Source organism: Myotis nattereri (assembly GCF_964212035.1).
Source record: "Myotis nattereri genome assembly, chromosome: 9".
NCBI classification, from domain to species: Eukaryota; Metazoa; Chordata; class Mammalia; order Chiroptera; family Vespertilionidae; genus Myotis; species Myotis nattereri.
The window spans coordinates 28,205,420-28,233,354 of NC_138084.1; the positions used below are offsets into that span (position 1 = coordinate 28,205,420).

Consider the following 27,935-nt stretch of genomic DNA (forward strand, 5'->3'; position numbering starts at 1 on the left):
TTCCTTTTCTAAACCTTTCCTCGGGGTGCTCTTGAAAACTGGAAGTTCGCATCTGTGTTTGGCACATGGCAATGATATTTGCCTTAGTAAAGGGGACAGCTCAGTAAAATGACTTGAGACTTTTTCTTTTAACAAATGAAGTCCTTTTTTAACCAATGTTACATTAAGGTCTAGTGTTGGGTCCCATTGCTGTTGAAAGGATAAAAATGTCACATCAATATACAAGATTTGAACTGAGAACTTTGCCTGAGACCCTGTAACATGAAGACAAATAAGAAAATGATTGAAATGATCTCCCCGAAAGGGAACAATTTGAGGTTTTGAAATTCTTACCATCAGAAAACAGAAACCCAGGCTACACTATTCTAAACTCACTTTCTCTACAATGATTTCCAAGATATTTTTAAGGACAGAAAACATCACTAGGGGTACATACTCTATGTGACCACATATCACATTTGAAAAGTTTCATCTACACACATTCAGGATACAAGAATTTAATGAAGTTACAGCTTCACCAACCTCTACAGACACGTGATTCACTCTCATTAGAGTGTGGTTATGAGTACTGTGAATTGGGAACTCTTAAAATTGAATTAGCTAAATGTAGTCTTAAAGGCTATACTTAATTGGCTCACTCACTACTTACCTAAACTGTATTTATCAGGAATTTCTGTAAATACTGTGACCTAAAAGCACAGTGAATATCATGGTTGTTTTCTAGTAAACTCTTCATCTCCTTGGTTTCTCTGTAACTACATTTGGAATTGACTGTGAATGAAAAAGTTGAGAGTAAAAATTGAGAAGTTATCTGTCTTTTAAGAGTTTGTTTCTTATATATAGAATTTATAGACGGACCAGGGTAAGTCTCATTGTCCCAAAGGCTGAGAGGCAAGGTATCTGCCGCTTAAAGAAGGACATGTAGAAAAGAAGAAACACTGGGCCATGACATTGAACCATGGTGCTAAATGTCATGTAGAAACTGGAATGGAGCTCTACTATGAACATACAAAATTAGGCACAACTTATAGGATGGCTTCTTGTGGAGAGGTGGAGGAAATGACCAAAGAACTCACAAATTGGGTTATTTTTTAAAAGACAGCAGCAGGAAGGGAGCTGACCCTTTGTTGAGGTCCATGTGCAGAGTGAAGTATCTGTGTCCCCGCCCACTTGAGACCGTTGTTCCACATGAAGGAAACACCCCCAGTTGTGAATCAAAATAGAAACTTAACCACCTGATGGTGCCCAAACCCGCTGGCCTTGTCTTGCTCTAATGCATGTCCTGACCACCGCTGACCCTCAAAGTGTACCGTGCCCTGGTCTTTCTGTGTCTGAATGAAAGCTCTGTACTGCTCCGCTCATCCCTATGACACCCATGAGTCCGAGTTAATGGTCCTGTGATTCTGCCATTCGGTAGATGCTTTATGGGCACCACGGGTAACACACAGCATATATTTTTCCATTGGCCAATGACACATTCCTCCTTGTGCCATCACCAGAAAGTGCTCACCTAGCTGATCCGCTCCTGTGGGGTAAAGTGCGTGCTAGCAGACCAACCCTACTGCCAACGGACACCACGGAGACAGACGAACAGCGCTTGAGGAGGTCCGTCTAGCTCTTCACTACAGCATGCGACACTAGGTCCTAAGGAACCACTCTCATGCACAGATACGAACTGAGAAGTGGGGAGAAAGCAGCAGCAAAATGGGAAGAAAGCTGGGGAAACCAGTAGGGGGAGGCAGAGAGGGAAAGCAGGATCAAGTCTGGGCCATCTCATGCCATCAGACTAGCACTGGGTGCCCAGTTCCAAATCCTTCACTGGCATTTTGAGTCCCAGGGAGGAGGTTCCCAAGGGGTCGATCATGTTCTTGTAACGCTCCCCACGGTGCTTAGCTAAGAATGGGCCCCAGTCCGGCTGCGGCGAACACACCAACTTTAGCCTCTGCAAAGAAGCCAAAGACACACAGGGTCACAGAAGTACTGCACCTTCTTCCCCAAGGTACCACCCCGCACCCCCAACTGTGTGCAATCACATTTTCCAGGTCCCCTCTTGAGCCAAGAGGTCCCCTACCAGGAGAAGCAGGTGGACAGAAAAGCCATTATTTAACCAAGCCACGGTCTCATTAAAGAGGAGACGTAGTTTGGTTCACTTGAAATTATTTCCATCACCCTGAAAGCAATATTACAATTGCTTAGGATTTGCCTTGTGCAAGATTAATAGAGGAAAAAGGACCCAGATTTTAATTACACATTTTCCCTCCAAATGAACAGAACCCGCATACTTCTCTCGACACAGCCAAACGCAATTTGCAAGGGACACGTGTGCTCTATTACTTTTGCTCTTTAGTTCCAACAGTGGGTTGCTACATCAAAATAATTGGATTTTGTTGAGCATATTTCCCCAAAGTATATAAATGGCCAGAAAAAAAACTATCCCAGCCCCAAAGAGACATTGCCAAGAGTGAGCAAAGATTTTAATTATCTGTTGACAAAAATACATGCTTCTGTCTTGGTTCAGCAGGGTTGGGCTCTTGCAGTCAAGCTGCAAATAATAGGGTGTCTCTAGTCCTTCAACTGAACTTCTCACCCAAAACATAATCTCACTGAAACATATTTTAGAAAGAGGGAGGAAAGAAAACATATTTCTCACTACATAAGAGGGAACAATTATATGTTTATTAACTATTAAAGTGAAGCTGCCTCTTATAGCTGTTAGTTTAATCTCTCCTTAATTATCCGTTTGCAACCTCTGTGTCCCAAATCAACCATAATAAATTTATATAGCCAACTCATCAGTTTAGAGAATTTCAGTCTGACACAAAAATAGTAGTGCTAAGCCATCTTTTGTTCAGGGGGGAAGAGATTTCTGGGTCAGGTGGCGGAGAAGTTCGTCAGGGACACCAGCAAGCTTCCTGGGGGGTCAAGGAGGCCTCGGTACTAACCTCCAGGGGACAACGAATAGCACTTCCTGAGGACAAAAACTGGAGATCTGCCTGAGTAAGCAGACTCCGACTCTCCCTTCGCCCACTCTGCCTCCTCCTTTAGTCCAGCGAAAACCAAGGCTGCCTCACAGCACGTGGACATCTGGCTACACATTTACTCACAGGCTCTATTCCCTTCTCGCTTCTCCCCTCCGGGCCTCCATGGACATCCCAGAGCCCTCTCTCCTTCTCTTCTCAGCCTGGCTGACCCAGAGCAAAGCCCCGACAGCTGCTCAGCACTGCGCGCTGTCTGCAGGTGTGTCTGCCCCTTGCTCTAATCCATTGGTTCTCAACCGTGGCTGCACATTAGAATCGCCTGGGAATCTTTTTAAAATCCTGATTTCTGAGCCTCATCCTCTGGATATTCTGTTTCTTTGTTATGGGGTGGGGCCACAACATTAGTAACAAAGAAACAGAATTTCTGGAGGATGAGGCCCAGAAATCAGGATTTTAAAAAAATTCCCAGGTGATTCTAATGTGCAGCCAAGGTTGAGAACCACTGCTCTAATCCAATACCCCTCACACGTGAGTGCACATTAGAGTCACCTGGGGAGCTTGTTAACTTGTAGACTCCAGGGCAGGGGTCCTCAAACTACGGCCCATGGGCCACATGTGGCCCGCGGAAAACATTTATCCGACCCGCCGGGTGTTTTTGCCGCCGCTGCGTGCATAGGAATTTGTTCATAGTTTTTTTTTAAACTATAGTCCGGCCCTCCAACGGTCTGAGGGACAGTGAACTGGCCCCCTGTTTAAAAAGTTTGAGGACCCCTGCTCCAGGGTCTCACTTCCCCAAGACTCTGGTTCAGTGGAGCCACGCTGGAGTCTCATCACCTGCATCTCCAACGAGCTGGTCCCTGGGCCAAACCCTGAGGAGCACGGGTCTGGTCCAAAATGCCAGGCCTCTGGCTCTCCAAGACGGAGTCCGAGCTGCCCTATGCCAGCATGTCTGAGCAAGTGACTTGTCATAAAGAACAGCAGCCTGGCCACACTTATCTGGTGGCCCAACAAGTGGCAGTCAGCCCCCTTCCCATCCACTCTGTATTTTATTTTTGTTTTGCATTGTAATTAAGAAATTTATCTCATCTCTACCAGCCATGCTCTGGACCTCTTGTTACATTCTATGGGATAGTGACATTTTAACCAGCCTGGACCCCGGCCATCCCTAACCCAGGCACAATGGAAGGGCAGTGATTTTTAATTTAATGGTAATAGATGCTTGGAGGGAAGAGCCTTAAACAGAGGGGAACATTGGGAAGAGGGAATCTGATGTGTGGTTAAAAGCCAAGCACTGGGCTTTAAACCATGGGTGAGAGGGGCGGAGGCACTTCTAGCACTCATTCCCCAGAGCTGTCAACACGCTGAGCGATAGCATAATAACAGCTCAGCCTGCGGATTGGCTCAGCGCCTCCATTAGAGGAATAATACATAATAAAAATGGCTTTAATAGAAACGCTGGCAACTGTAATCACTTAATCATCAAGTCTCCCTCTAGAATCAGTTTGCCGAATCTCTTGTTTCTAACGCACAGGGCTCTCGGGGCTTCTCCCTTGAGAGGGGATGCCAGGAGAGAGTAGCAGGCACACTCACCTCAATAAATCGGCCAGGAGCCAGATGCATTTTTATCACAAACATAATCGGGATCCATATAACGGAACAGGCTAGCATTAGCCATCCGAGCACCATGGACCAGTTAGGGTAGCGATAAGAGCCATAGGTCATGGGCTCCCACTGGTAAAAGCTGAAGCAGAGGATAAACTAGGAGGAAAAGAGAAACACAGGCATCAGGGTGGTGAGGTATCCGTTCATTCCACAGACACATGTTGAACCCCTGCTCTGAGCTGGATGCTTACATATCTATGATGTCACTTTATACCCATAACAACCCTGAAAGGGAAGTGTCAGTAATCCATTTTCCAAATGAAGAAACTGAATCCCAAAGAGGTGAGGAGAACTCGCCTAGCTGCTGACCCTGGGTTTGGCCTCTCCCATAGTAACGGAGGAGCGGAGCATCGCACCTGCAGGTGTGGGCACAGACAGGCTGAGAAGACAAGTTCAGAGGGCATACAGCAAGGCGACTGGTGGGTGGAGGTGGCTGGGGGTGTTTTTAAGGGGTTGTCTGTACTTTCTATAATGGGTCATCAGCTTTTGTTACAAGAAATAAACCTGTTAAGTTTATGTATTTTGTTTTTTAATAATTTTACACATATATATATGAGAGAGAGAGAGAGAGAGAGAGAGAGAGAGAGAGAGAGAGAGAGAGACATCAATGTGATAGAGAAATGTTGATTGGTTGCCTCCACAGGTGCCCCGAGCAGGGATCGAATACACAATTAAACCTGCAACCTGGGTATGTGTCCTGATCGGGAATCGAACCTGCCACCCTTTGGTGTACGGAACGATGCCCCAACCAACTGAGCCACACTGGCAGGGCTGTATTTTAATTTTTAAAACATGAATTGAATCACTACTTCTTCTTATTGAACGGGGAATGCCTGCATCCAGGAGCTGGCTATAAAGCTGGCTGAAACCCTGAGTGGTCCCCACGCAGTGCCTGAGTCAGAAGCCTGGTCCGATAATGAGCTATGGGACAGAGAATGGATGCACAGCCTCCCTTTCAACTGACTCAAGGTGAAGGGCCTCGTCACTGAATGGTGGGCTGAGAGCCAGGAGACCAAGAGGCTAATCTCAGCTTTCCCACTAATTAACTGAGGGACCTGCTATAAAACGGATATATTTCACACCCTATGCAACACGGGAGTTTTCTGGGGATGACAGTCTGGTATTTACTCTAGAGTTCCCCCTTATTTTAAGAGCGGTCAAGATTTATTTTCTGCCCACTATCTCCTATCCTGCACGCTTCCGCTGGCAATGGCAGGGAGAACCCTCTGAGGACTGGTTAGTGCCGCTGAAAAGGAACGAGGGGAGATGTGTGCTGAGAAAAAAAGCACCAAGAAGACAGAACAGGGCCCCAGCTGCTCCGGCCAAGCCTTTGGGGACACTGCCCTGAGAAGCGCGTGTTATTCCCTGGATTCGTCCTGCATCAGCCTGGAGTCACGTACCTGATGATAATGACTAAGTTCTCCCTTCCTCCCCACCTTTCTTCTTCTATCTTAAGCAGTAAAATAACTGCCCCAAAATGATTGGAGCGAATTATGTCAGGAAAGAAAACATATGGAGGTGTTTTGGGGAAATCGTGAAACACTGTACAAATGTGAGGCATCTATATGATTGCTGCAAAGCCCAGGCTGCTAGGGCGTGTGAGTATTTCAATGCAATAATAATTCAATATTTCTATTTGAAGCAACATGAGCCTGAAGACAACTGTTGAAAGAAACTGCTCTTATGGAAAGAGATGCTTTACTCTAGGCCCCCTTTTAAACATTCGCCCCTAGAGTCATAAGCTTTATTAACCCGTCCATTGGAAGTGCGGCCTAATGTATTTATGGTAAGTTGCTCCATTTCATTTACTATATAAACAGCAATACATCCGCTTATGTGTGCACATAATTCAGTGACGTGATCTGACTATGTATACAATGATTGCATGGAAAGTATTTATATAGCCCTATAAATCCAGGAAGGCGCATATAAAAATGATCCATTTTATTTCAGGAGTTTTGAAGTAATTTAAACCCATAATCTAAGCTCGTCTCAGCACACCACAAATATCCATTTTATAGAAGGGCAAAATATAAGAAGTGTTAGGCTTGGTCCTTCGACACCCATTTCCAGTTGGACAAATATCATATCAAAGTTATTTGCAATAAACTCCCCTGGGCCAAGTCAGCTTTGATAAAATGCTGCCCTCGAGTGAGGCTGGCCTCAGAGATGGTAATGTAGCCACGGAGTCAGGCCTGCCCTGAGCTTTGCTGATATCAGCCCGAGACGGCCAGCAGAGGGCTTGTGGTTGGTGATGATGCCATTGACCACTTCTGTTTGTCTGTCGCTTCCCCAGAAGGGGACTCTGGTTCAGGGTATTTTCTGGGACCTCTCCACAGGTCTCTGACAGGAGTTTTATAATGGAAATCAAGTAAAGCACAGCATAGTTGAGGGACTTCCTCAAAAAACACAGCAAGTTCCTAGAATTCCTGTTCCCTGACATTCTGCTCACACAAAAAAAGACTTCTAAAATCCCAAACTGGGATTAAAAGTGTGAAGAGCACTGGGCGTTTAGAATGTATCAGTGTGGCCTAGAAGCGCTGACTTCAATGCTTAGCTCTGCCACCTGCAAGCACTGGGGCCCTGGACAAGCACCTTCGCCTCCCCGTGCCTCAGTGCACACAGGTGCAACAGGGCAAAGAATCACCCCCAAGCGGGGTGGGCAGGAGCTTCAGAGATGGTGTTCGTGCAGTGCCTGCCTCTCATTGACCTCCACAAATAGCATGCTAACTGTTATGATGTGGTATTTCTGCAGAATATAATCAAATTCTTTGACATTTAATCTCTTCTGAGACTGGAGAGAGAGGTAAGGAGAATCTAGAGCAGATTCTAACTTGATTTTGCCCAAGAATAAGTCATGTACAGCAGTTACTGGGGCAGAGCGGGGGGCGAGGGAGAAAAGCGCAACAGAGAGGAAAATGCCAGAGGCAGGAGAGTGTTGCTCTTTCCTCCCACCAATTAGGTAAGTCCGAGTTCTTCACACACATTTCGGTCCTGAATTCAAGAGACTGGAAATTCTATCTTACTGCTTTTCAATTCTCATGCCCCAAGTCTACTGGGACTTTTCAGGCAGATAATAGCCTCTAAAATGTGAGTACAGATGGGGCCCCAGAATGCTACCTGTGTCCGTCCATGCAGAGGGAGATAAATACTGAATAGTTTTTCTGCGAAAGCGTCTGTCTTTTTAAAAGGAAGTTGAGGTATTTTGATTAAAACTCGGTGACATTATTTTTAAAAAGGGAAAGCATATTTTCTTTACAATTTTACTTCCATCCTGGCTTGTTTTCCTTGAGAGAGGTTGGTACTGTGGAGTAAAAGAAGGGTCTTAATCTGGTTTCTACTGCCACCTGCTGGGTACAGGCGGAACTACATCTGGCTTCCTGCCGCCTTGCTGAGTAGACACCCACCTGCCTTAGGCCAGGGAGGAGAAGGGGGAAATGCAAGGTCTCCGTGTAAATGTGCCTGCAGCCTATGGCACAGTAAAAGAGGTGACGGGACATGCACGTAAGTCCCTATGCAGATTTACTGATACATGAAGAGCTCTGATCTTTCAGATGAATATCAGATGATCTCAAAATGTCATCACCACACTTGAGGAAGAAAAAATAGTTCTCAGAGCAATAAAAAGGAACAATTGAGTGTCTGTATTGAGTAGTGGTTAGGAATAAGCGTTTTGCAGCCAGACTGCCTGGATTCGAACCCAGGCTGTTGTTGATCGTTGGTGTGCAATGCTAGGCAAGTCACCACACCTCTGGGCGTCGGTTTCCTCACCTGTAAAATGGAGAGGATTTAATGCCAACCCCACAGAGCTGCTCTGGGAGAGCTGAGGTGAAACACACAAAGCCCCTTGAACAGAGCCTGGACCTTATTTAGCAGTGGGGACTGTGACTGTTGGTGCACGAGGCAGACTGCTACCGTGGGAAACACTCCATAAGGATGCCCCAAACTGTGCATGAGTCCAGCTCTGCACCCAACTGGCTAAGCACCTTTAAGCAAGGTGCTTCACCTCTTTTCCACATCTGAAAGGCAAGACAATTAGTACCCATCCTACCAGCTTCCCAGGCTCTTAAGTAGGCCTAGTCCTTGTTTACGCACAAAGCACCACATACAAGGTCCCATCTGCACAATACAGCATGCGGTCCTTACAGTTAAAATGGTTGGAGTCACAAATGCCCAGCAGACTTTCCAGAAAATGTTTGGCTGAAATCCGATCATCATCTCTATGTCTTCGCAGAATCTCTGCAAGCCTGAGAACAGACAGGTGGAGGCCGAGCATGAGGTGTGGTGGCAGTAAGGGGGAGGGGCAGCGCTAGAGCCCCTCCCTTGGGTGCCCTTGGCCAGGGACAGCCCCAGCCTGGTGTCAACATGACCCCTATTATGTAGGAAACTATCAGACAAATGTTGCTGGAACGCAAGGGACTGTGGCTTCTTGATCACTGATTAACTGAAGCAACATGCAGAGGAGACACTGGTCTCATGGCCACACATAACCCCCATCCCCACACACTCTTGGTTTAGGAGGGCTTCTACACCACTCCTTGAAAGAAAAAGCCATCGAGAATGTTTTCAAATCGAGCAATTTCTTGCATTGTTTCCTGAGCTCATCAGAAACAGGTTTCTCAGACCCGTGGGCTCGCTGAGCTGAAGGGTCCTGAATGACTATGAAGCTCCCTTACAGTCGGCCGTTCTAACAAGTGGACTGGCAGCCTCAGCTTCATTCTTCTCAGTCCTTCATCCTCTGGGTCATTTATGTGGAAAGTGGCACCTCTGCCGTCCCCCCTGCAAAGCGCAGGCTTCTTCCCCGAGACCTCGACCACATGCTCCTCCCGCTTCCGAGCTCATCCAGCCCCCTTGAATTTCTGGGTCATTAATCCCTAACAAATGGGGAATTTAGAGTCTGGGGGCTCCTCTCCAGCCTTCACTCACCATCTCTCACCCTTTGCTACCACCTCCCTGTGTACCACCTGCACCAGCTGCCTCCCCCTGACCAGAGCCCCCCGCTCGCAGCCCAGACTCCTCCTGGTCCTGTGTCCTCGGCGCCTGCTCTCTGCTACAAGAAAGGGGAGAATGATGCAATATGAGGAGACAACCTCTTGCTGGGGTAGAAAGCAGAGAGGTGGCATTCCTTCAGGGAACAGAACAGTTCATTATGTTATGGCAAAAAGTCCAATGGAGCCACCACAGACAAAATAATGCATCCTGAGACTGGTACTGGCCCTTAGGTCCATGCCAAGCTCAGACCCAGAATGCTGCCAAGCCCATGGCCTGTGCTGAGAACAGTGTGGGGGCTCACTGAAGGCCTTTCCAACTCACTCTAACAGTTCTCAGGTTGCAGTGAGCTGCCTGCTCTACGTCAAGGTCAACTATAATGCTGCAGAGGGAATCACCTGACCAGCAGTTAGGGACCAGAGTTAGGGACTGTTCTGCCTCTAATTCCCTGTGAAGCCTTAGGGACAGCATTCCCCTTTCTGAGCTTTGCTGAGGGGACTGGGCCCCAGAAACTCTTAGGGCCCTTCTAGGGAGGTCAGTCCATGGTGAGGAGAGGTTCCAAGTTTCTTCTTGTGTCCACAAGCAAGAAGTGTATGCTTTGAGCAGCGGTCCTGCCCATCTGTGGATGGTAGGTTGTGTATGTCCTTTAATGCTATTAATACCTTCATTGAATGGCCTCCTTATGCTAGAACAGTGGTTCCCAACATGGGGCACATGCCTCACAGGGGGGCAATTTGTTTTTTAAGGGGGGCTATTCGAGAATGAGTTATTAACAGTGGATTTTTGCATTTCTTATCATTCTTATGGTTTTAGGGGGCCTCATATGCAGTATATAAATATATATTGTGATATATTTGCGTATTTAAGTTCTCTATGTTTTGAAACTTTATTTGCTATTTTTTCATATCACTTCATATTATTATTATTAACAGTTTCTTAGTGATTTCTTCCTCAGTACTTCAACTGTCCTTTCGTTCTTTTATTTTTCTCTTTCATGGATACCATGTTCTTTGGAAGCTTGTGTAGAGCAAGGTAGGAGCCTTTTAGGCTTTCTCCATATGAATAGGAGTTCACTTTTTAAATAAGAATTATATGTCATGGGTGGGGGAGCATCAGGATTTTAGAGATGCTTAAGTGGGGTGTGACCAAAAAAAGGTTGGGAACCACTGTGCTAGACCCTTTGGGCATACGGGAGGGGTGAAAACCAAAGGAGTAGAAGTTAAAGCTGTTTCTCTATTAACCCTGCCTCACAGAGGTCCTGAGACAAGCTTGGAATAAAGATGCTGCTTTCCTACATCTCTTAGGTAGCAGCAAGTAAGCCCTTTCATGGTCTTATTAAATACTAGAGGCCTGGTGCACAAAATTCATGCACTGAGGGGTGTCCCCCAGCCCAGCCTGCACCCTTTCCAATCTGGGACCCCTCGGGGGATCTCCTAAACCAGCAGTCAGACATCCCTCTCACAATCCAGGACCACTGGCTCCCAACCACTCACCTGCCTGCCTGTTTGCCCCTAACCACTTCTGCCTGCCAGCCTGATAGCTCCCTAACCACTCCCCTGCCAGCCTGATCAAAGCCTAACTGTTCCCCTGCTGGCCCAGTCGTCCCTAACTGCCCTCCCCTGCTGGCCTGATCACCCACAACTGCCTTCCCCTGCCAGCCATCATATGGTGGCCATCTTGTGACCACATGGGGGCGGCCATCTTGTGCGAGGGTGTGATGGTCAATTTGCATATTACCTCTTCATTATATAGGATGGAAACCTGCTTATCTACACTAAGTTCTACCACAGCAGCAGGCATAATTGTTCCCTTACCGTACACATAGGAGATCCCCACAAGCTCAAAAATGGCAATGATGACGAGGGCATAGGAAGCAGCGTATGTGTCCACCAGCTGAAACATGTAAATCCCACCCTAGCAGGGAAGAGAAACAATTGGAATCAATGGGCCTGGCTTTAGGCTCTGTCCCATTTCTAACAGGAGTCAAAGGATCTTCCCTCCCTAAAGCTGATCCAGCATGCAAGCTGGAGGCCTTCCCATGTTGGCAAAGCCGCCCCAAAGAGACTTGAAGCCCATCAACAGAAAAAGCACAGAAAATGATCTAACATCTTACTCTAAGAAGGCCAAGATCGGCATCTGAAGATGTGCATGTGAGAGCAGCCAGATCGTTTTGTTTTTGCTTTAAGCAATAGATGAACATTTCTACCTATACATCTGCATTTGATTGACCTTCATATAACCTTGAGGCATCTTTGGGCATTTCTCCTGCATCCCCCTGCATCTTGATCTCACTCTGTAAATCTCTCTACAATCGATGAGGCTGAAAGATCATCTCATGCCAAGCCATCATTTTACAGATGAAGACACTAAGGCCCAAAGTGGTGACTCGCTCGAGGTCACCCAGAGAGCAAAAGCAACAGTACACTGAGTGAGCTAACACTCCATTTACCAAGACCCTCAGGCTAGAATGACCTCAAGTGGCTGAAGACACTTGTGTATGAGGAGTAAGCAACTGGACATTTCTCTGGTCAGTAAATTTGGATTTTCTTAAAGTAGGACACACCTGCCTCGTTGGCTTAAGAAGGCTACATCTCAATTAAGAAGATGTAAGAAGTGCCATGAGTAGCCAAGGTGACATATTTCCCTCTGTGGTCAGAATCCCCAATAGCCTGGGGCCGTATGCACAGAAATACCAGTGACTTGGCTACTGTTATGAGATCTGAGCGCTAAGGGTGAAAGGACAGACAGCCACACAGTCCCCACCCCCAGTTACCTGAGTGATCATTGGAAAGCCCATGATGAAGAAACAAATGCAGCAGCCCAAAGTGAAGACCGGCTTGTGGGTACGCAGGTACTTGGGGAACTCGTCCGAGATGGAGGTCACTATGGTCTCGATGGTGGCAAACTGGAATGGGGACAAGGAAAAAGGCGTCTGAGATAGACCACACCATCCTGAAGGCTCCAAAAAACCCTCTGTGCTTCCCATAGGGACCATGGTTCTTGTATCAGGTTTGGCTTTTAGGACTGCCTTCCCTTGATGGGCCTCAAAGGCCTTGTTGGGTCCAGTCCACAAGGCCAGCGAGGGAATGCAAGCAGGATATGAGCTTTAGAAATTACCTGCAGCCCCACAGAGCCTGCACTCATACTCACCCGTCAGGGTAGCTGAAGCTGCACTTTGTATTCATGAGATGTAAATCCTCCTCCAGTTTACCTGCATTTGATCTTCTACTTTAGGAAAAACCCTCTTTGCATCCAACTCCTAAACTCTGAGCGCCTGTCAGCATGATGGGTAGTAGCCTCAGCCCCAGAGCAATTCTCCTAAAAGTGACTTGATATTATTCTCCCTTATCCTGCCCCACAGAATTTGCTTTGGCAAAATGACACCAAAGTGGTAAATACACTAGCTAAATCATGCACAGAAAATGGAGCAAGGAATAAAGGAAGAGAGGGCCGCTCCCTGGCACCATCTCATGAGTCCCTCACAAATGCAAGGTTATCCTGAGTCCTGGGACAGGTGATTCACCATCTCTACATAGCTTGAGAGAAAAATGCAGGTACCACTGCAGGCAGGATGCAGGACCCAGGAGGAGGGGGTCTTCAGAAGGACCCTGGGGCAGGGGTGGAAGAGAGGGGCTCACCATGGTGTCAAGTCCAAGAGTGAGGAGCATCAGGAAAAAGATGATGGCCCAGAACGGAGAAAGGGGCAGCCTGGTTAAGGCTTCCGGGTAAACCACAAACGCAATGCCTGGCCCTGGAAAGAACAAGACAAATGATTGCAGACAGGCCCCCTCTTCCTGGAAGCCCACCGGGCCTTCTCTCCATGGAAATCCTGAATTGTTACTTACATGCTGCTCCCACTGATTTTTGCTTGTTTGGTTGGTTGGTTTTCTTTACTCATTTCTACCCGTTTCCCCAGTTAGATCTTAAGCTCCTTGAGGGCAAGAACCAGGGGAATTAGATCCATATCTTGGGGAGCTGAGCGGAGAGGCCCCCAAATAATGCCAAGACAGAGACTCAGACCCCAAGGCCAGGCCGTGTCCCATGAAAATAACATGAAAACCCATCTTTGTATGGACGAGCAGGGGAAGAATATAATAATTGTCCTCTAGAACAGTGGTTCTCAACAAGGGGTGATTTTGCCCCCTGGGGACATTTGGCAACGGCTGGAGACTTTTTTTAATTTCACGGTGGGGATGGTGGAGGATGGTTATTGGCATTAGTTGGCTGAGGCCAGGGATGCTGTTAAGCATCCTTCACTTCATGGGGCAGTCCCCACAGAAAGAATTATCCAGCCCAAGTGCCAATAGGGCTAAGGTTGAGAACCCTGTTCTAAAGGCTAGAACACGCCCAGAATGGCTTCATTTCAGGAGAAGCCATTTACATAAAATGTAAATCCACCTAACACAGTTCAGATCTTGCCCTACAAAGGCTTGGGAATGATGGGGGTATGTCAGTCCACGGAGCATCAGCTGGGGGGAAGGGGGGCTGAAGCATAGTGTGTGTTAAGAAAGTTTGGGTTCTAATGGTCAGGCAGATCTGGGTCCAAATTCACACTCCATGACTTACCAGCTGTGCAACCCTAGACAAGTCATTTCATTTTTATGAGCTTCAGTTTTCCCATCTGTGCAATGGGAATAACAATAGTACCTCACAGGGTGGTTCCGGGGAACCGATGAGAAAATGCAAGTAAAGCACGGAGACCAAGGCCTCACTTGGAGAACATTAGCTTTCATTATGAGTGAACAATGACCTTGGAAATCAGCATTTCCAATTCAGGTTTTCCCAAGAATACCACATGCTCTTGGTGGAGGACTCTGAGCTGCAGTTTCCTCTACATCATAAAGCCCTGCCAGGGGTTCCTATCTGCCTCAGCCTCGCGGGAGGATTACTGTAACCCAGGATGGCTAATGATCAGCAGTTGTGAATTTCCTTGTCAGTAGAAAAATAAATGATAATGGGCAGAGACAATGCCAGGTAACACACAGCCCACACACGTCTAGGAACCAGAAGTCACAGCACCTGGAGTTTTTACAACTCAAGCCTAACAGCACTTTTAAACTGGAATTTATCAGGTTGCTTGTTCCGAATGATGCCGAGGGCCTTGGGGTATTTAAAGCATAAAGCCCCGAATGCCTCAGATACCCCCTGCTTTATGCATTTATTGAACACACAGCAGAGCCAGCCTCGGAAGGCTCCCTGTATGAACCATAAAAGAAAAGGCTGTATTAAACTTCAGCTCCAAATAGGTCTCGAATGCCTAACGCTGAGGAAGCAGCAGCGCTCCAGCGACAGCTGGGCCCATAAAGTGGGCAAGAGGTCTTAAATGGCCACTTGGAGGACTGGGGCTGGTGGCCGTGGCAGGATCCAGCCCTTGGGGCTTTACTGCTCTTTCAGGATGAAAATGATTTCATGTGTGGCCTGCTTCTGTCTCAGCTGCCTCCCTAAAGTACAAGTGAAGCATCATTTTCAGCGAACTCTGTTCTTCCAAGAGGGCAGGGGAGTGGGTTTTAAAAATACATTGTTTATATTACTTTGTAAAGTTCAGGGGTTTTTTCTCGAAAGATGGATTGTCTGAGCCACAGTGGAGTTTCCCCAGATGAGGCCCATAGGGCTGATAGAGGCCCCGGCATCTCTCCAGTCCCAGGGGAGCCAGTGCTGCCCGGTAGTGGGGTGCAGGCTCCACAGCCCCGTGGATTGGAAAGTGGGACTTGGTGAGACTTGTTCTCTCTGCATAAACCTTATCGATGGCATGAAGATAATAGTACCTACCCTCATCAGGTTTCTGTAAGAATTAAATGCGCAGATATAAGTAAAGGGCTCAGAACAATGGACACTGAGAACTCAGCAAGCATCAACCATTATTGGTCTTCCTATAAGAGGGGATCAGGGGCTCTGTGTGCCAGCAACTCCCAGAGACCTACAGCAATGGCATCCTTTATCCTAGAGTCACTTAAGACACAGCCAGGGGCCCTGGTCACACGGGGAATGGCCGCTCTGCTGGGAAACCTATTAGGATGGATGAGTTCTTAGAAGGGTAAGTCCTGGCGCCCAGGTGATAGTCAGATGACGGCTGGGCAGGCCTGTTTGAGGGTGTTCATTTTGATGAGCCAGGTCTCTGAAGTATTAGGGGTGAGGAAGCGATTCCTGGTGGTCTGGTGACCTGGCAGTTCCCACTGAATTTGGAAAGTCTAAATACACGACTCGCATTTGTGTCCATCTGCTCTGGTCTGGCCCTGGCTTCCTGCTGTGGGAGGAGCATCTTGGTCAGCCCGAGGCTGAATTCTCACCAGGAGTCGAACTCCACAGGCAGCCATGGAGATGGTGCTAACAGGCTGGCTCCCCAGGATGCTGCTTTGGTGGAGTAGACACCTGAGAAGGACGTGTCCCTTCCCTGTGCTCACTGCAAAAGGAGAGCCCAGCACGGTCTCATCGCCAATCCCACCTCCAGGCCCCAAAACTCCCATGTGGCTGAGATTTGGGGAAATGGCCATGACAAAAATGCCTCCCTCAGAAGGAAAAACAGAGTGTTGTTAGGTCACTAAAAAGAACCTAGTTTTAGCCGAAACCGGTTTGGCTCAGTGGATAGAGCGTCGGCCTGTGGACTGAAAGGTCCCAGGTTCGATTCCGGTCAAGGGCATGTACCTGGGTTGCAGGCACATCCCCGGTGGTGGATGTGCAGGAGGCGGCTGATCGATGTTTCTCTCTCATGGATATTTCTGACTCTCTCTCTCTCTCTCCCTTCCTCTCTGTAAAAAATCAATAAAATATATTTTTTAAAAAAAACAACACAAAAAACCTAGTTTTGACTAAAAACCTAAACATACTTACTAACATTGGGTCGGCAAAAATGTACTGCTTGTCTATATGCCAATCCTGTCCAGCGAGGAGGGAGTGGCCAGCATTCAGTATGGGCCCGACCCCAGATCTCCGACCTGTGTCCATAGAACAGCCGTGGGCAAACTATGGCCCGCGGGCCAGATCCGGCCTGTTTGAAATGAATAAAACTAAAAAAAAAAAGACCGTACCCTTTTATGTAATGATGTTTACTTTGAATTTATATTAGTTCACACAAACACTCCATCCATGCTTTTGTTCCAGCCCTCTGGTCCAGTTTAAGAACCCATTGTGGCCCTCGAGTCAAAAAGTTTGCCTACCCTGCCATAGAACCTCTCCTGTACAGGAGAAGCCAGACAAGCCTGCAAACCACACAGAAGCAAGCCATTCAGACGAGCAGGGCCAACTGCCCACGGCTTGGGGAGAAGTCCTAGGGGCAACTGCCCCTCCCCGGGGGGATGAGGCCCGCTGTCCCTGTGCCCAGGACCAACACACGTCAGAGCAAGCTACAAGGGCTCTTGTTGTTCAAATCAGAGGGCATGAAAACAACCCGGAAAGGGGAAGTTTCAGAGAGAAACCTGGGCAATTGTCTGATGTAAAGGAAAAGCAGAATTCCATTTGGGTTTCAGCGACACGCACCCCCAAATTCCTTTCCTGGGGCAGAAAAGAGTTCAGATGTGTTAACTAATGTGGCTTGGCCACTGGTCACAATGAGCACGATAATGTCACAAAAATAACAAAATACACCAGGTCTACCAGAGGGTGGGGCAGGACCCTCCCTGCCCCAGCTGCTCTTCGGGGAGAGAATGAGGACAGCTGGGGTGGCACAGGCACCCCTGAGGACAGAGCCCTCTCTGCCTCTCTCTTGCCCTCTCTGCTCTCCAGGGAGCTGCAGATTTTCCACCAAGAGAGGCCTGGCTCAGCTCAAACCCAGGGCACTGCTGCAGAACCAAAAGCCTGCTCTCCAGGGAGAGATCATTACCCCCTGGAGCAGGCCCCCTCTTTAACTCTTTGAGGCCCGCAATGAACCATCAGTGCCAAGGAAACATTAATTAATTACCCTTTGAGAGCCAGGAAAGATGGGCAGCCCACCAAGAAGGTGACACTTCCAGGGCTTAGTTCTCTCAGGGCTGGCACCTGAGCCATTCGCTGAGAACTGCAGTGAGCTCCTTGAAGAAAGGTAAATGCATGGCGAAGCCTCTCTGGATTATCTAGGGCCACAGTCATGTCCCTATAGCCCCTGGCATGGCCCCACACTGAGGCATCCCCTAAACGTCCGATTAGAGAATGGTCATAATGATAAGCAATAGCCACAACTAAGTTCCTTAATCCCCAAAACCTACCAAACACCCGAATTCTTTGGAGAACAAGGCTGGATGGAAATCAAGAGTTAAATAAAAATATTAAGCACACTCTCTCTCTCTCTCTCTCTGCAAAATGCTGTGCTAGGAATAAGGATTAAATGAGTTAAAAATGTAAGCTCTCTGCAAACTCCGAAGTGCCACACCAATGTTAGTCATGAACATAGGATGACTTGGGTGGAGAGTCAACATTTATTCTACATCCCTCCCACCACCACCATCCAACCTTTCCTCCCACTGGGGAAAACTGCAGGTCTGTCTTGCTGACTAAGCAGAAAGCCCTGAGAGCACATGTGACCCAACAACCAGGAAAGTGCTTCGTCAGGAAAAGGCTGCCCTGAAGGCAATGCTCTTGTGAAGCCAGCACTCAGGTCCTAGCGTCCTCTGCAAGAGACACATCCTGCAGCCACCCGTGTGCACCTCAGCCCTGCTGCCTTGCCTAATGACTCCTCTACCCACACCCATCAGGTGTGACAGGGGCAACCTTCCTTAGGCTGGAGCTGAGGTAAGAGGGGAAAGGAAAAATGGAGCAGAGGAGAGGGGAGCAAGACAGGGGCTTTTATAGCGACCCCTCTGACAAAGGCCCAGCCAGCTCTGACCCTGTGTGAGCTTCTACTGGGGATATATCTCTGTCCCTCCGCAAAGGGGAACCGAGGTGCCCAACCCTCTGTCCTGTTCCAGAGGCCAACTTCCTAGCAGAGCATAACTTAGGGTCTTGTGAGGCGAGCTCGGCACCTGCCCTGCAACAGCAGGGTGACAGCGACACTGTACCTTGGTCCGCCACGTTCTCAATGTTGACCTTGCGCTCGTTGGCCATGAAGCCAATAACTGAGAAGATGACGAAGCCGGCAAAGATGCTCGTGGCACTGTTGGTGCAGGTGACAATTAGAGTGTCCCTGGAGAAGAGATGAGAGGTGGTGGTTAGATGTGCCTGGTGGGCAGGAAGAGACAAGGGGAAGGACACAGCGTGTGCACACACGTGTCTGTGTGTACATGCTATTTCCATACATGCATTTGCTGCAGGCTGGCCTTGTTTTCTTTATTCACAAGGACAGAAACAACCAGTCCTGACCACAGACTCCCTTGGGCTGAACTTATAACCACCAAAGGCGCAAACAGATCTCCCCTAACTGCCCTGTCCTGGGGCCTCTGGCTCCACATGCTGTGAACTGACAGAGGCAAGTCTGTCCATCAGAACAGAAATTGAGGGGGTGGGGCCTTTGGGGGACAGGAACCATGGATGAGAGAAGAGAAGAAAGTGGGACCATGAAATGCCATCCAAGTATGAGGACACCTGGGATTGGGGCACCCAGCTGAAAAGGGCAAGGGGGAGCAGAGAGGAGAGAGACCAGCGCCCTCTGCTGGCAACAGGCTGCAGTTTCCCAGCCTGCCCTGTCCAGCCATCCGAGACTCAAGAGAGGTCACAGCTAGATGGAGCCTCAGGGCAAGTCACTTCTTCCCACTCTGCTTTTAAATGGTGGCAATGGCCCTGCCTCCCTCACAGCTGTTGTGAGGACAGAAGGAGATGATTTCTGCACAGCATAGAGGACGGCACAGACAACTGCTCAGTAAACAACCCACCTTGTCCGGCCCCTTAGTTTACTGATGAGGAAAGTAAAGCCCAGGAAAAGGTAATGGCTAATTAAGGGTAGGTCAGGATTTGAATCCAGACTTCCTGCCTCACTGTCCGTGTTCCTTCTGCCACACCACACTGCCTCATTTCTAACAAAGCACAGAGCAATGCTTCCCCCTTGGACGGTGTTCAGACTGATTCTCAGTTACAAGTTAGTGAGCAGCAGTGGCCAAAGAAGTCCATACACCATAGTCTGACACCACAGTTATGGGCTGGACTATGTGCCCCTAATATTCATATGTTGAATTCCTAACCCCCAGTTCCTTAGAATGTGACTGTATTTGGAGACAGGGTCTTTAAACAAGCAATTAAGTTAAAAAGAAGTCATTAGGGTGGGCCCTAGTGCAGTGTGACTGGTGCCCTTATAAAATTAGGACACATATACACAGGGGGAGGACCATGCGAAGACACAGGGAGAGGTCTACAAACCAAGGGGAGAGGTCTCAGTCTTGTCAACTCCTTGATCTTAGACTGCCAGCCTCCAGAACTATGAGAAAATTCTGTTGTTGATGTCACCCACTTTCAGTATTTGCTGTGGCAGCCCCAGCAGACTAATTCCAAAGGCTCTCTCCAGCCCTCTGGGCACACAGCATCAGCTCCAATCCCACTGCTCCTGCCCCATGTCCCTGTCACTCATTCCCACTCATCCCCACCGCTAGCTGTCCTTGCTACCTGCAAACATTTCCTCCTGCCTACACCTGTTGAAATTTGGCCCAGTCTAGATCTAATTCCTGTGAGGCCGTCCCAACCATCCTAGGCCATAGCTTAGCTACTAGTAAAGTCGTTTCTTCTAGGTTCACAAAATATCCCATACTTTATTAAAAACTAGAGGCCCAGTGCATGAAATTCATGCACAGTGGGGGGGGGGTGGGGGAGGATCCTTCAGCCCAGCCTGCACCCTCTCGCCATCCTGGACATCCCTCTCACGATCCGGGACCACTGGCTTCTAACAGCTCGCTGTCTGCCTGCCTGATTGCCCCTAACCACTCTGCCTGCCTGCCTCATCACTCCTAACCACTTGCCTGCCTGATTGACCACCCTCAACCACTCGCCTTCCTGCCTGATTGCCCCTAACCACTCACCTGCCTGCCTGATCACCTCTAACTGCTCGCCTGCCTGCCTGATCACCCCTAACCGCCTCTGCCTCAGCCCCCGCCACCAAGGCTTCATCCGGAAGAACATCTGGTCTAATTAGCATATTATGTTTTTATTATTATAGATAATAATAATGGCAACTGCCATTTAGTGAGCACCTACTATGTGCACAACATTGCTCTGAAAACTTTGCATACATCATCTCTTACCACTCAACAAAATATAATCGAATTTTATAGATGAGACAGCAAAGGCTCAGAGAAGTGGCGTACCTTACCCACATCTTGGAGTTTTAGTAAATGGTGAAGCAAACTTAAATACAAGTCTGTCTGACTCCAAGATACATCCTTCACTCGATCCTTCCTTCCTTCCTCCCTTCTGCCCCTTCTCCCTCCTACCCTCCCTTTCTTCTCCTACCTCTCCCTCCCTCACTTCTTTTCTCCCTTCTATTCTTTTTTCCTCCTCCTTTCTTTATCCCTTTTTTTCCTTTTTGTACCACCTCCCCAAGAGAATGGGCCTTATTTTCCTATTGCTTGTCATAACATGTCTAACTTTCAATATCATCTCCTGCAAGAACTGGTCAGGCTCTCTCAGGGTCTTTGGGTTCCACAGCATCCCTAACATCACACTATCCAAGCATCACCGTCCTTGACTCCCCTGAGGATCTTGCCTAGATCTGTAGGTTCCTGGGCCTGCCCACCTCCAGACATTCTGATGAATAGATCTTGGAGGGGAACTCAACATTTGCATTTTTTTGGTCAGCTTTACTGAAGTATAGGTGACAGATAAAATTGTATTATATTTAAAGTGTACATGATGATTGGATATATGTAGTCATCGTGACAGGATCCCTATCATCGAATTAACACACCGATCACCAAGGTGCTCTTTTCTTATAGGGTCTCTAGAAAAACATCTGTAGAGTGACTGAGTGACCAGACTTCAGCAGCGACTCCCACACGACTGGACCCAGGGACTGGGCGGCTGGCGGAACAACCATCCCAGGACACAGTTCCCTGCACACAACCTACAGAGGGGCTTGGCTCCATCCCAGGTGCCAGGGTCAGCAGTGCAGTCGGGTGCAGCCACCGGAAGCCAGCAGCCAGGCCTGAGCAGGGTTCACCTGTGCCAGGGCAACTCTCTGGCTCTACTAAGGTGCAGGGTGAGGGTGTGGCGTCAGTCCATTTTCTGTCCCCAGACCTTGTTCCCCCTCGCCAGCTGCCACTGTGACTTGAAAGGCTACAACGTACCTGTAGCAGTTGTTGTGGAATTTGTTGTAAGAAGAGAGCGTGATCAGGCCTCCCCAGGCAGCAGATAAAGAGAAGAAAATCTGAGTGGCAGCGTCTTTCCACACCTAGCAGGCAAAAGGGGAGAGGGGTCAAGGTCACTGAGAGCGGCTGACCCAGGCAGGGGAGTCTGCCAGGCCCCTGGCCTCACCCCTGCCCCAGGCAAAGGCGGTCAGAGATGAGATAAATGTGGCATTGATGCAATGAGAAATATCCTTTGTGCCAGATGTCAAAAAGGCAGTGAATTACCTGGCAGATTTCAGCTGCATTCTAACCAAAGGAGAGGAACTCAATAAACTACGTACACATTTCATCTTCCATTTCCTACCATGGAAAACTATACAGAAGGGAGAGCCCCTTCTTTAGCTGCAATCACTCTCAAAAAACAATTTGCAACAGCAAGATATGTTGGTGGATCCAAAATATCAACCTTTTAAAATTAACATTTCTACAGATTACAACTGCTATTAAAAATCTGAAACTCTATGGCCTCCTTTTGTAGCAAAGCTGCCTCTGCCACAGCGGAGGGGGCTTTATAAGCCACGTGCTTCTTGAACTTGGCTGACATTGCCTCTGTTCTCTTGGTGATTTCTCTTAATTGTCCCCATAAAACTGCAGAAGGCCACTCAAGAGTGTGCGCTGGAGATTCATATGACTCATACGATGGACCTGCCATCATTTTTGTAAAATTGTGCTTACAATATGCAAAGAGAAAGTTCAAAGCTGTGTTTTATTTAAAGGCAGTCATTTGTCTAGCTAAAGAACCACCTCCCAGCATCAAGGGGATATGCAGCTAGAAGAGGATAATCATAGTATTTAGTGTCCGGCCAAGGGTGTGAGAATCAAGTGTGATGTGGGACTTCTGGGGTTTCCGTACTTTTAAAGAGTGAGGGTGCCTATCTCTACCCCTTTCCTCACCCCTTTGTGCTACCTGGAATGCTGCTATGATGGCTGGAGCTCTGGCAGCCACATGGAAGCTATTCCCTAAAGATGGGGAGGCAGAAAGACAGGAGCCTGGGCCCCTGAAGACACCTGCAGCTACCCAGCCAGTGCTTGACTATCTACCATTGAGCTGCTTCAGCGCATGCAAGTGAAGTCAACTCTTACCTGGGGGTTTCCGTTATGTGCAAACTCAATCCTAGCTGTGTGTTCTTAACATTCTGGAAAAGCACATATTTCTTTAAGATGAGAAAACTCAATTCTTATTACACAGACTCCCCTCATTTGGAGGTTTGTTCTGGGAATTTTAGAGTAAGAGGTGCCTGTGCAGAATATGCAAAGAGAAGGTGCAAGTGTGTGCTAGCCCTGTGGCATGTGTTGGAAGTATTCAAATGCGTCTGGGCCCTTTAAAATAGAATTGCCTAAGTGCTATTATTTTCCAACCAGCAAAACTCCATCTCCAACGCACTATAATTAGTAACAGATAAGTAGTGTGAAGTGGCCCAAAGCTATTAAAGGGATTTCATTCTTCATTCCGGCCTCTGCTGCTACCCCAAATGTAGGACAACCATTCCCGGAATCTGAAAACCCCCAGTTGTCCACTTCTCATTAAAGATTTCCTGAGTGTGTACCATTCCCAGATTAGCAGGACCTTGTAAAGGGGACAGTGAGATGCCCTGTGGGAGGAGGTCTGACCCCTTCTGTCAAAGAGTGTCCCGGCGTGAGTCCCCTCCCCATGTGCTGTCCTCCCAGCCCCCATGTACGTCATAAATGAAACTGTAAGCCCACCGTGGCATCCGTGAGCTTCTCCCACTTAGGTGTGATGAAGTACCAGATCCCATCGCCAGCTCCGGGCAGGGTGACCCCTCGGATGAGCAGTATCACAAGCACGACATACGGGAACGTGGCCGTGAAGTACACCACCTGGAAAAGCCATGCAACAGAGGGCTGGGTGGGGCGGGCCTGCAGCGGGTGAGGAGCATCCGCAGAGGCAGGATGGGACCTGCCCCTGGACACGGGTGCCCAATGGAGAGGGCATCAGGTAGTTTCCCCAAACTCTGCTAGGGCTGGGGACACGGGAAAGTCACTGGGACCAAAGGTGATCCAGAGTGAGTCAGCCCCCACAGAGTATGGCTATGGGAGATCTCACCCCACCCAGCAGCTGAATGGACAGCTGCCTCCCTAACACCTACCCTACCCTCTGCTTGAGGCCCCAGATTCCACCATTAGAGATTAATCCTTTTAGCTTAAGCTTCCCATCCTTGTTCTTAGACGCCCTATCAGGTGAAAGACCCTGATCTGATGATCTGACACATGTACTTCAAATGGAATAGCATCCCTGGCGATGCTATTCTGAGGAGCCATGAGAGCCTGGACAAGCTATTGAGCCTCCTGAATCTCTGTTTCTGCCTCTGTAATAGGGGCAAGGGCATCTTTTTAAAAAAATAAGTAATTGTGAGGACCAAATGAACCTCTAGCATAGTGTCTGATTTATAATAGATGGTCATTAAATACAACTAAGTTCAATGAGCATTTACTAAGGGCCTACATGAGCCGGGCACTATGCCAGACATTAGATGCATGAGGATCCAGGGACTCATGACCTGGAAGACTCAGAGACAGCGTCTGAATAATGGGCTAAACCATACGCCCAGGACATGGTGATGTCCGGGGAGGGCACGGTGCTCAACCTGGGAGTTTACTAAAAGGTTCATGGAGATGATGCAGGAGCTGGATTGGAAAGGCCAGTGAGGCGAGGAGAGGGGGGAAGGCAAAGGAAGTGAGTGGGCAGGCAGATGTTTGAGCGCAAAGCACTAATCACTGTTAGGACAAAATAAAAGGTTGAGGCTAAGAGTGATGAAGAACTCCTATGTTCTTGCTTCCCATGCCCCTCCAAGGACCATGTGATCACTCCACCTTACAAGAGGCCTTGAATAGCAGCTGAAGGATGTTCCCAGATTCTGGAGGAGAGGGAGGGGCCAGAGTCAAGAAGCATTTGAGGAGTGATATGAGCAGAACGTGGGGGCTGTGGTTGGATAGGGATGGGGATGCGTGGGAGGTGCTTTCCTTCCTTAACTGTCAATCAAACCTGGGGATGGAGGAAGGGCCTGGGATCAGGACTTGGGATCAGACTAGAGAAGAGCAGGTGGTGAGACAGGTTCTGCAGTCCCACGGGCCTAAGTTCAAATCCCATCTCCCTGACTTATGAGCTGGACCGCCTGGAGAAGTGACTTAACCTCTCTGAGTCTCGGTTTCCACACCTGCAAGTGGTGATAACAGCAGCATATTCCTCACCGGGCTGCAGGAAGAGTACAATGGGACAATCCATTCCAAGTGGCACAGGCCTGGGGGCCCTGGAAATAGAAGTGCCACTTGGTCTTGCCTGGGTCTCACCAGTCTTGATAACACTGACAACCTTCAGCTCACAGGCCAGTTGCAACCCAAACATGCATTAAAAAAACACCATGTTTTTAATGCATTAAAAACATGCATTAAAAAACAGGATGAGGTTAAGCTCCCATCCTGGCCCATCAAACCCTCTCTGAACCATGGGATGGGCATGTACAACCGCTGAGTGAGCACTGTTGGCTCAGAGTCACTCCAGTCTCACCTGCACCTTCCATCCTGGGCATCTGCCTTGGGAGGGAGACATAGACCCCACCATGCACTGGCTGCACAGGCTCTCGGCCTGGCGAGGGGGCTCCAGGGTGGCAGGGACTGGAAGACACTGGAATCTCAGGGATGAGGACTGATTTGGGAACTTGCAGGGAATAGGTTGCGGGGGGTGAGATTAAGACATAACTCTTGGGATCATTTCATTAAGCATGTGGGGTAAACACAACAAAGACCCCTACCCCCAAATAGTTTACATTCCAGATGGGGAGACTGGCAACCAGTAGTAATCATAACATCATTCGTGGCATGTTAGAAGGTGATGTGTGGAAAAGGGAAAAGTAGAGCAAAGCAAAGGGGAGGGGACATGCAGGGGAGGCCTCATTGAAAAGCCCAGATTTGAAGGACGTGAGAGTGAGACACTGGCATCTGGGAGAACACTGGAGCCTGGAACAGCTGGAGAGGCCCTAAGAAGGGCTGCACCTGACCCAGGAACAGCCAGGAGGCCAGAGTGGCTGGGGCAGAGCGCAGCAGGAGAGGCAGGCAGAGGGCAGAGGACGGGGGTGCGGGGGGGGGGGGGGCAGATCCTGCAGAGCTTTTACTCAGTGGGGAATGGGAGCTGCAGTAGGAATTGGGGCAGAGGAGTGAGGTGCTCCAACACTTGAACCACACCCGGTGGCTAGGTGGGAATACACTGCTGACACCAGGGCAGAAGCAGGGGCCCCTGTTGGAGGCCATGGCTGCAATCCAGGCAGGGGAGGGTGACGGTTCCAGCCAGGGTATTTCGCAGGAGCTAGGAGAAATGCTTTGCAGGACGAGCCAACAGGATTTTTTGACCCATTTACTAATAATGTGGAATGAGGGGTGGGAAGGAGGGAGGCAAGGATGACCCCAAAATTTTTGGCCTCAGCAACTGAAAGGGTTGTGCTGCCATTAGCAGAAATGGGGCAGGATGCAGGTTAAGGAAAATGAGTTGTTTCTTCCTCCAAACCCAGTTACTCATCAAGGCCAACCTCGTTCGTTCTGGCTAGACCGGGAATGGGCTGGTCTCCTTTCTCTGCACAGCTACCTCTCCTAGCAGGGGCCTCTTCCCTCCCTCCCCTCTATTCCCACCCCACCCTCCACAGAAGTCACCCCTCCATCCTGCCTAGAAGCTCAGGGGTTGCTAGGGGCTTGGGGGAGGCAGGCCTCCCTCCTATTCCTGCCAAACTGCTTCTCTCCTTCCTCTTAAGGAAGCCCTTCTACACAGAAGTTGTTACGAAACCAAAGGCATCTGACATCTCAGGGGAAGGCTGCCTGCCCCAGGCTGCCCGGGCTGTTCCCCCAGCTGTCAGATGGGGCTGGGAGAGGAGATGCTACAGGGTGGGGCAGGGCCCTGACCAGTCTGACCGCCCCACCCCACCAAGACAGCAGGGGTCACCTCCTGACCACATGGGCTGGTGGGGAGTGAGGATGGAGGAGGCAAAGGAGAGGACATGACCCAGACAGCAGGTGGCAAGAAGAAAACCCCAAGGCTGGTACCGGTCTAACCGGCAGAGACAACGCTTCCCATTTCACTACTGGAGACTGTACAAACATGACCCCCTCTGTGGACCGGCTATTAGTAGTCCCATTTTGCTCAAGAGGAAACTGAGGCTCAGGTTCTGTCTCAAAAGGGGTTAAATATCTCACTCAAGGTCTCCCAGCTGGAGCCAAGATATAAACTTAAAGCTTTCTAACTCCATTGTTCTTCTTTCCCATTAAGGCCCCTCCATGGACCACAAGATCAGAAATGTCTGAGGCAGGGCCAGGGTTAGGAGGAAGCAAGGTGAGTGAGGCACTGACAATTCTGGGGGAAAGGGAGTGTGGGGGGTGCGAGAAGAGATTGGACAAAAATCTTACACCTATGGATGAGGACAGTGGCGGGGGGTAAGGGCATGGGGTGGGGTGGGAACCAGGTGGAGGGGAGCTATGGGGGGAAAAAAGAGGAACATCTGTAATAATCTGAACAATAAAGATTTATTAATTTTTTTAAAAAAGGAAGAAGCAAGGTGAGTGAGGCGCTGAGAGTCGAAAATTTAAGGAGGCACCAACTCTCAGGGTCCAACTGGCACCTGCAGGAACCTGAGAGTGAGAGCCGCCTTAAATTTCACACCCTAAGCACTTGCTTGCCTCACCCAGTTCTGGGCCTATGGTGTGTGGGAGGATGCGCTCACTCTGTGGATCGTGATCTTGCTGAACTAAAAGGGCCCACAGTTTGGCTTATAAATCCTGGGCACGCCTAAGTGTGAGTCAGGTGTGGGAGGGGGCTTTGTACCCATTGATCCCCTGTGCCAGGGCAGCTTCAGGATGCACCTGTTTCAGAAAGTACTGTCAGAGGAATTAAACTTGAACAGTAATGAATTACACTTGGCAGGAGTGGCAATGACTGGCTGGTCTGAGCCTGCTGGCCCGACACCTAACATCTGGCCGCAGCCTCCTCACTGAGGAGTCCTGAACAGGTGGTCAGGTGAGGCCCCACCAGCCTGGGCTAACTAATTAGTTAGCTCCTGAGGAGGAGACATCG

The 27,935-nt window shown here is 48.9% G+C and overlaps 1 protein-coding gene across 1 annotated transcript in view; it reads right to left on the reverse strand.

The window, feature by feature from the left end:
* Positions 1 to 1,786: 1,786 nt before the first annotated feature.
* SLC6A5 (solute carrier family 6 member 5) overlaps positions 1,787 to 27,935 on the reverse strand; it is a gene marked incomplete at its 3' end in the record, with an annotated part of 42,236 nt that continues 16,087 nt past the window's right edge. Inside the window, exons 7-15 of the mRNA XM_081099349.1 lie at positions 23,567 to 23,701; positions 21,803 to 21,906; positions 18,596 to 18,720; positions 13,268 to 13,380; positions 12,403 to 12,534; positions 11,444 to 11,543; positions 8,787 to 8,887; positions 4,569 to 4,736; positions 1,787 to 1,942 (exon numbers count right to left, since the gene is read on the reverse strand). Of these exons, the coding sequence (XP_080955475.1) occupies positions 1,787 to 1,942; positions 4,569 to 4,736; positions 8,787 to 8,887; positions 11,444 to 11,543; positions 12,403 to 12,534; positions 13,268 to 13,380; positions 18,596 to 18,720; positions 21,803 to 21,906; positions 23,567 to 23,701 (1,134 nt within the window). The remainder of the gene's footprint in view (positions 1,943 to 4,568; positions 4,737 to 8,786; positions 8,888 to 11,443; positions 11,544 to 12,402; positions 12,535 to 13,267; positions 13,381 to 18,595; positions 18,721 to 21,802; positions 21,907 to 23,566; positions 23,702 to 27,935) is intronic.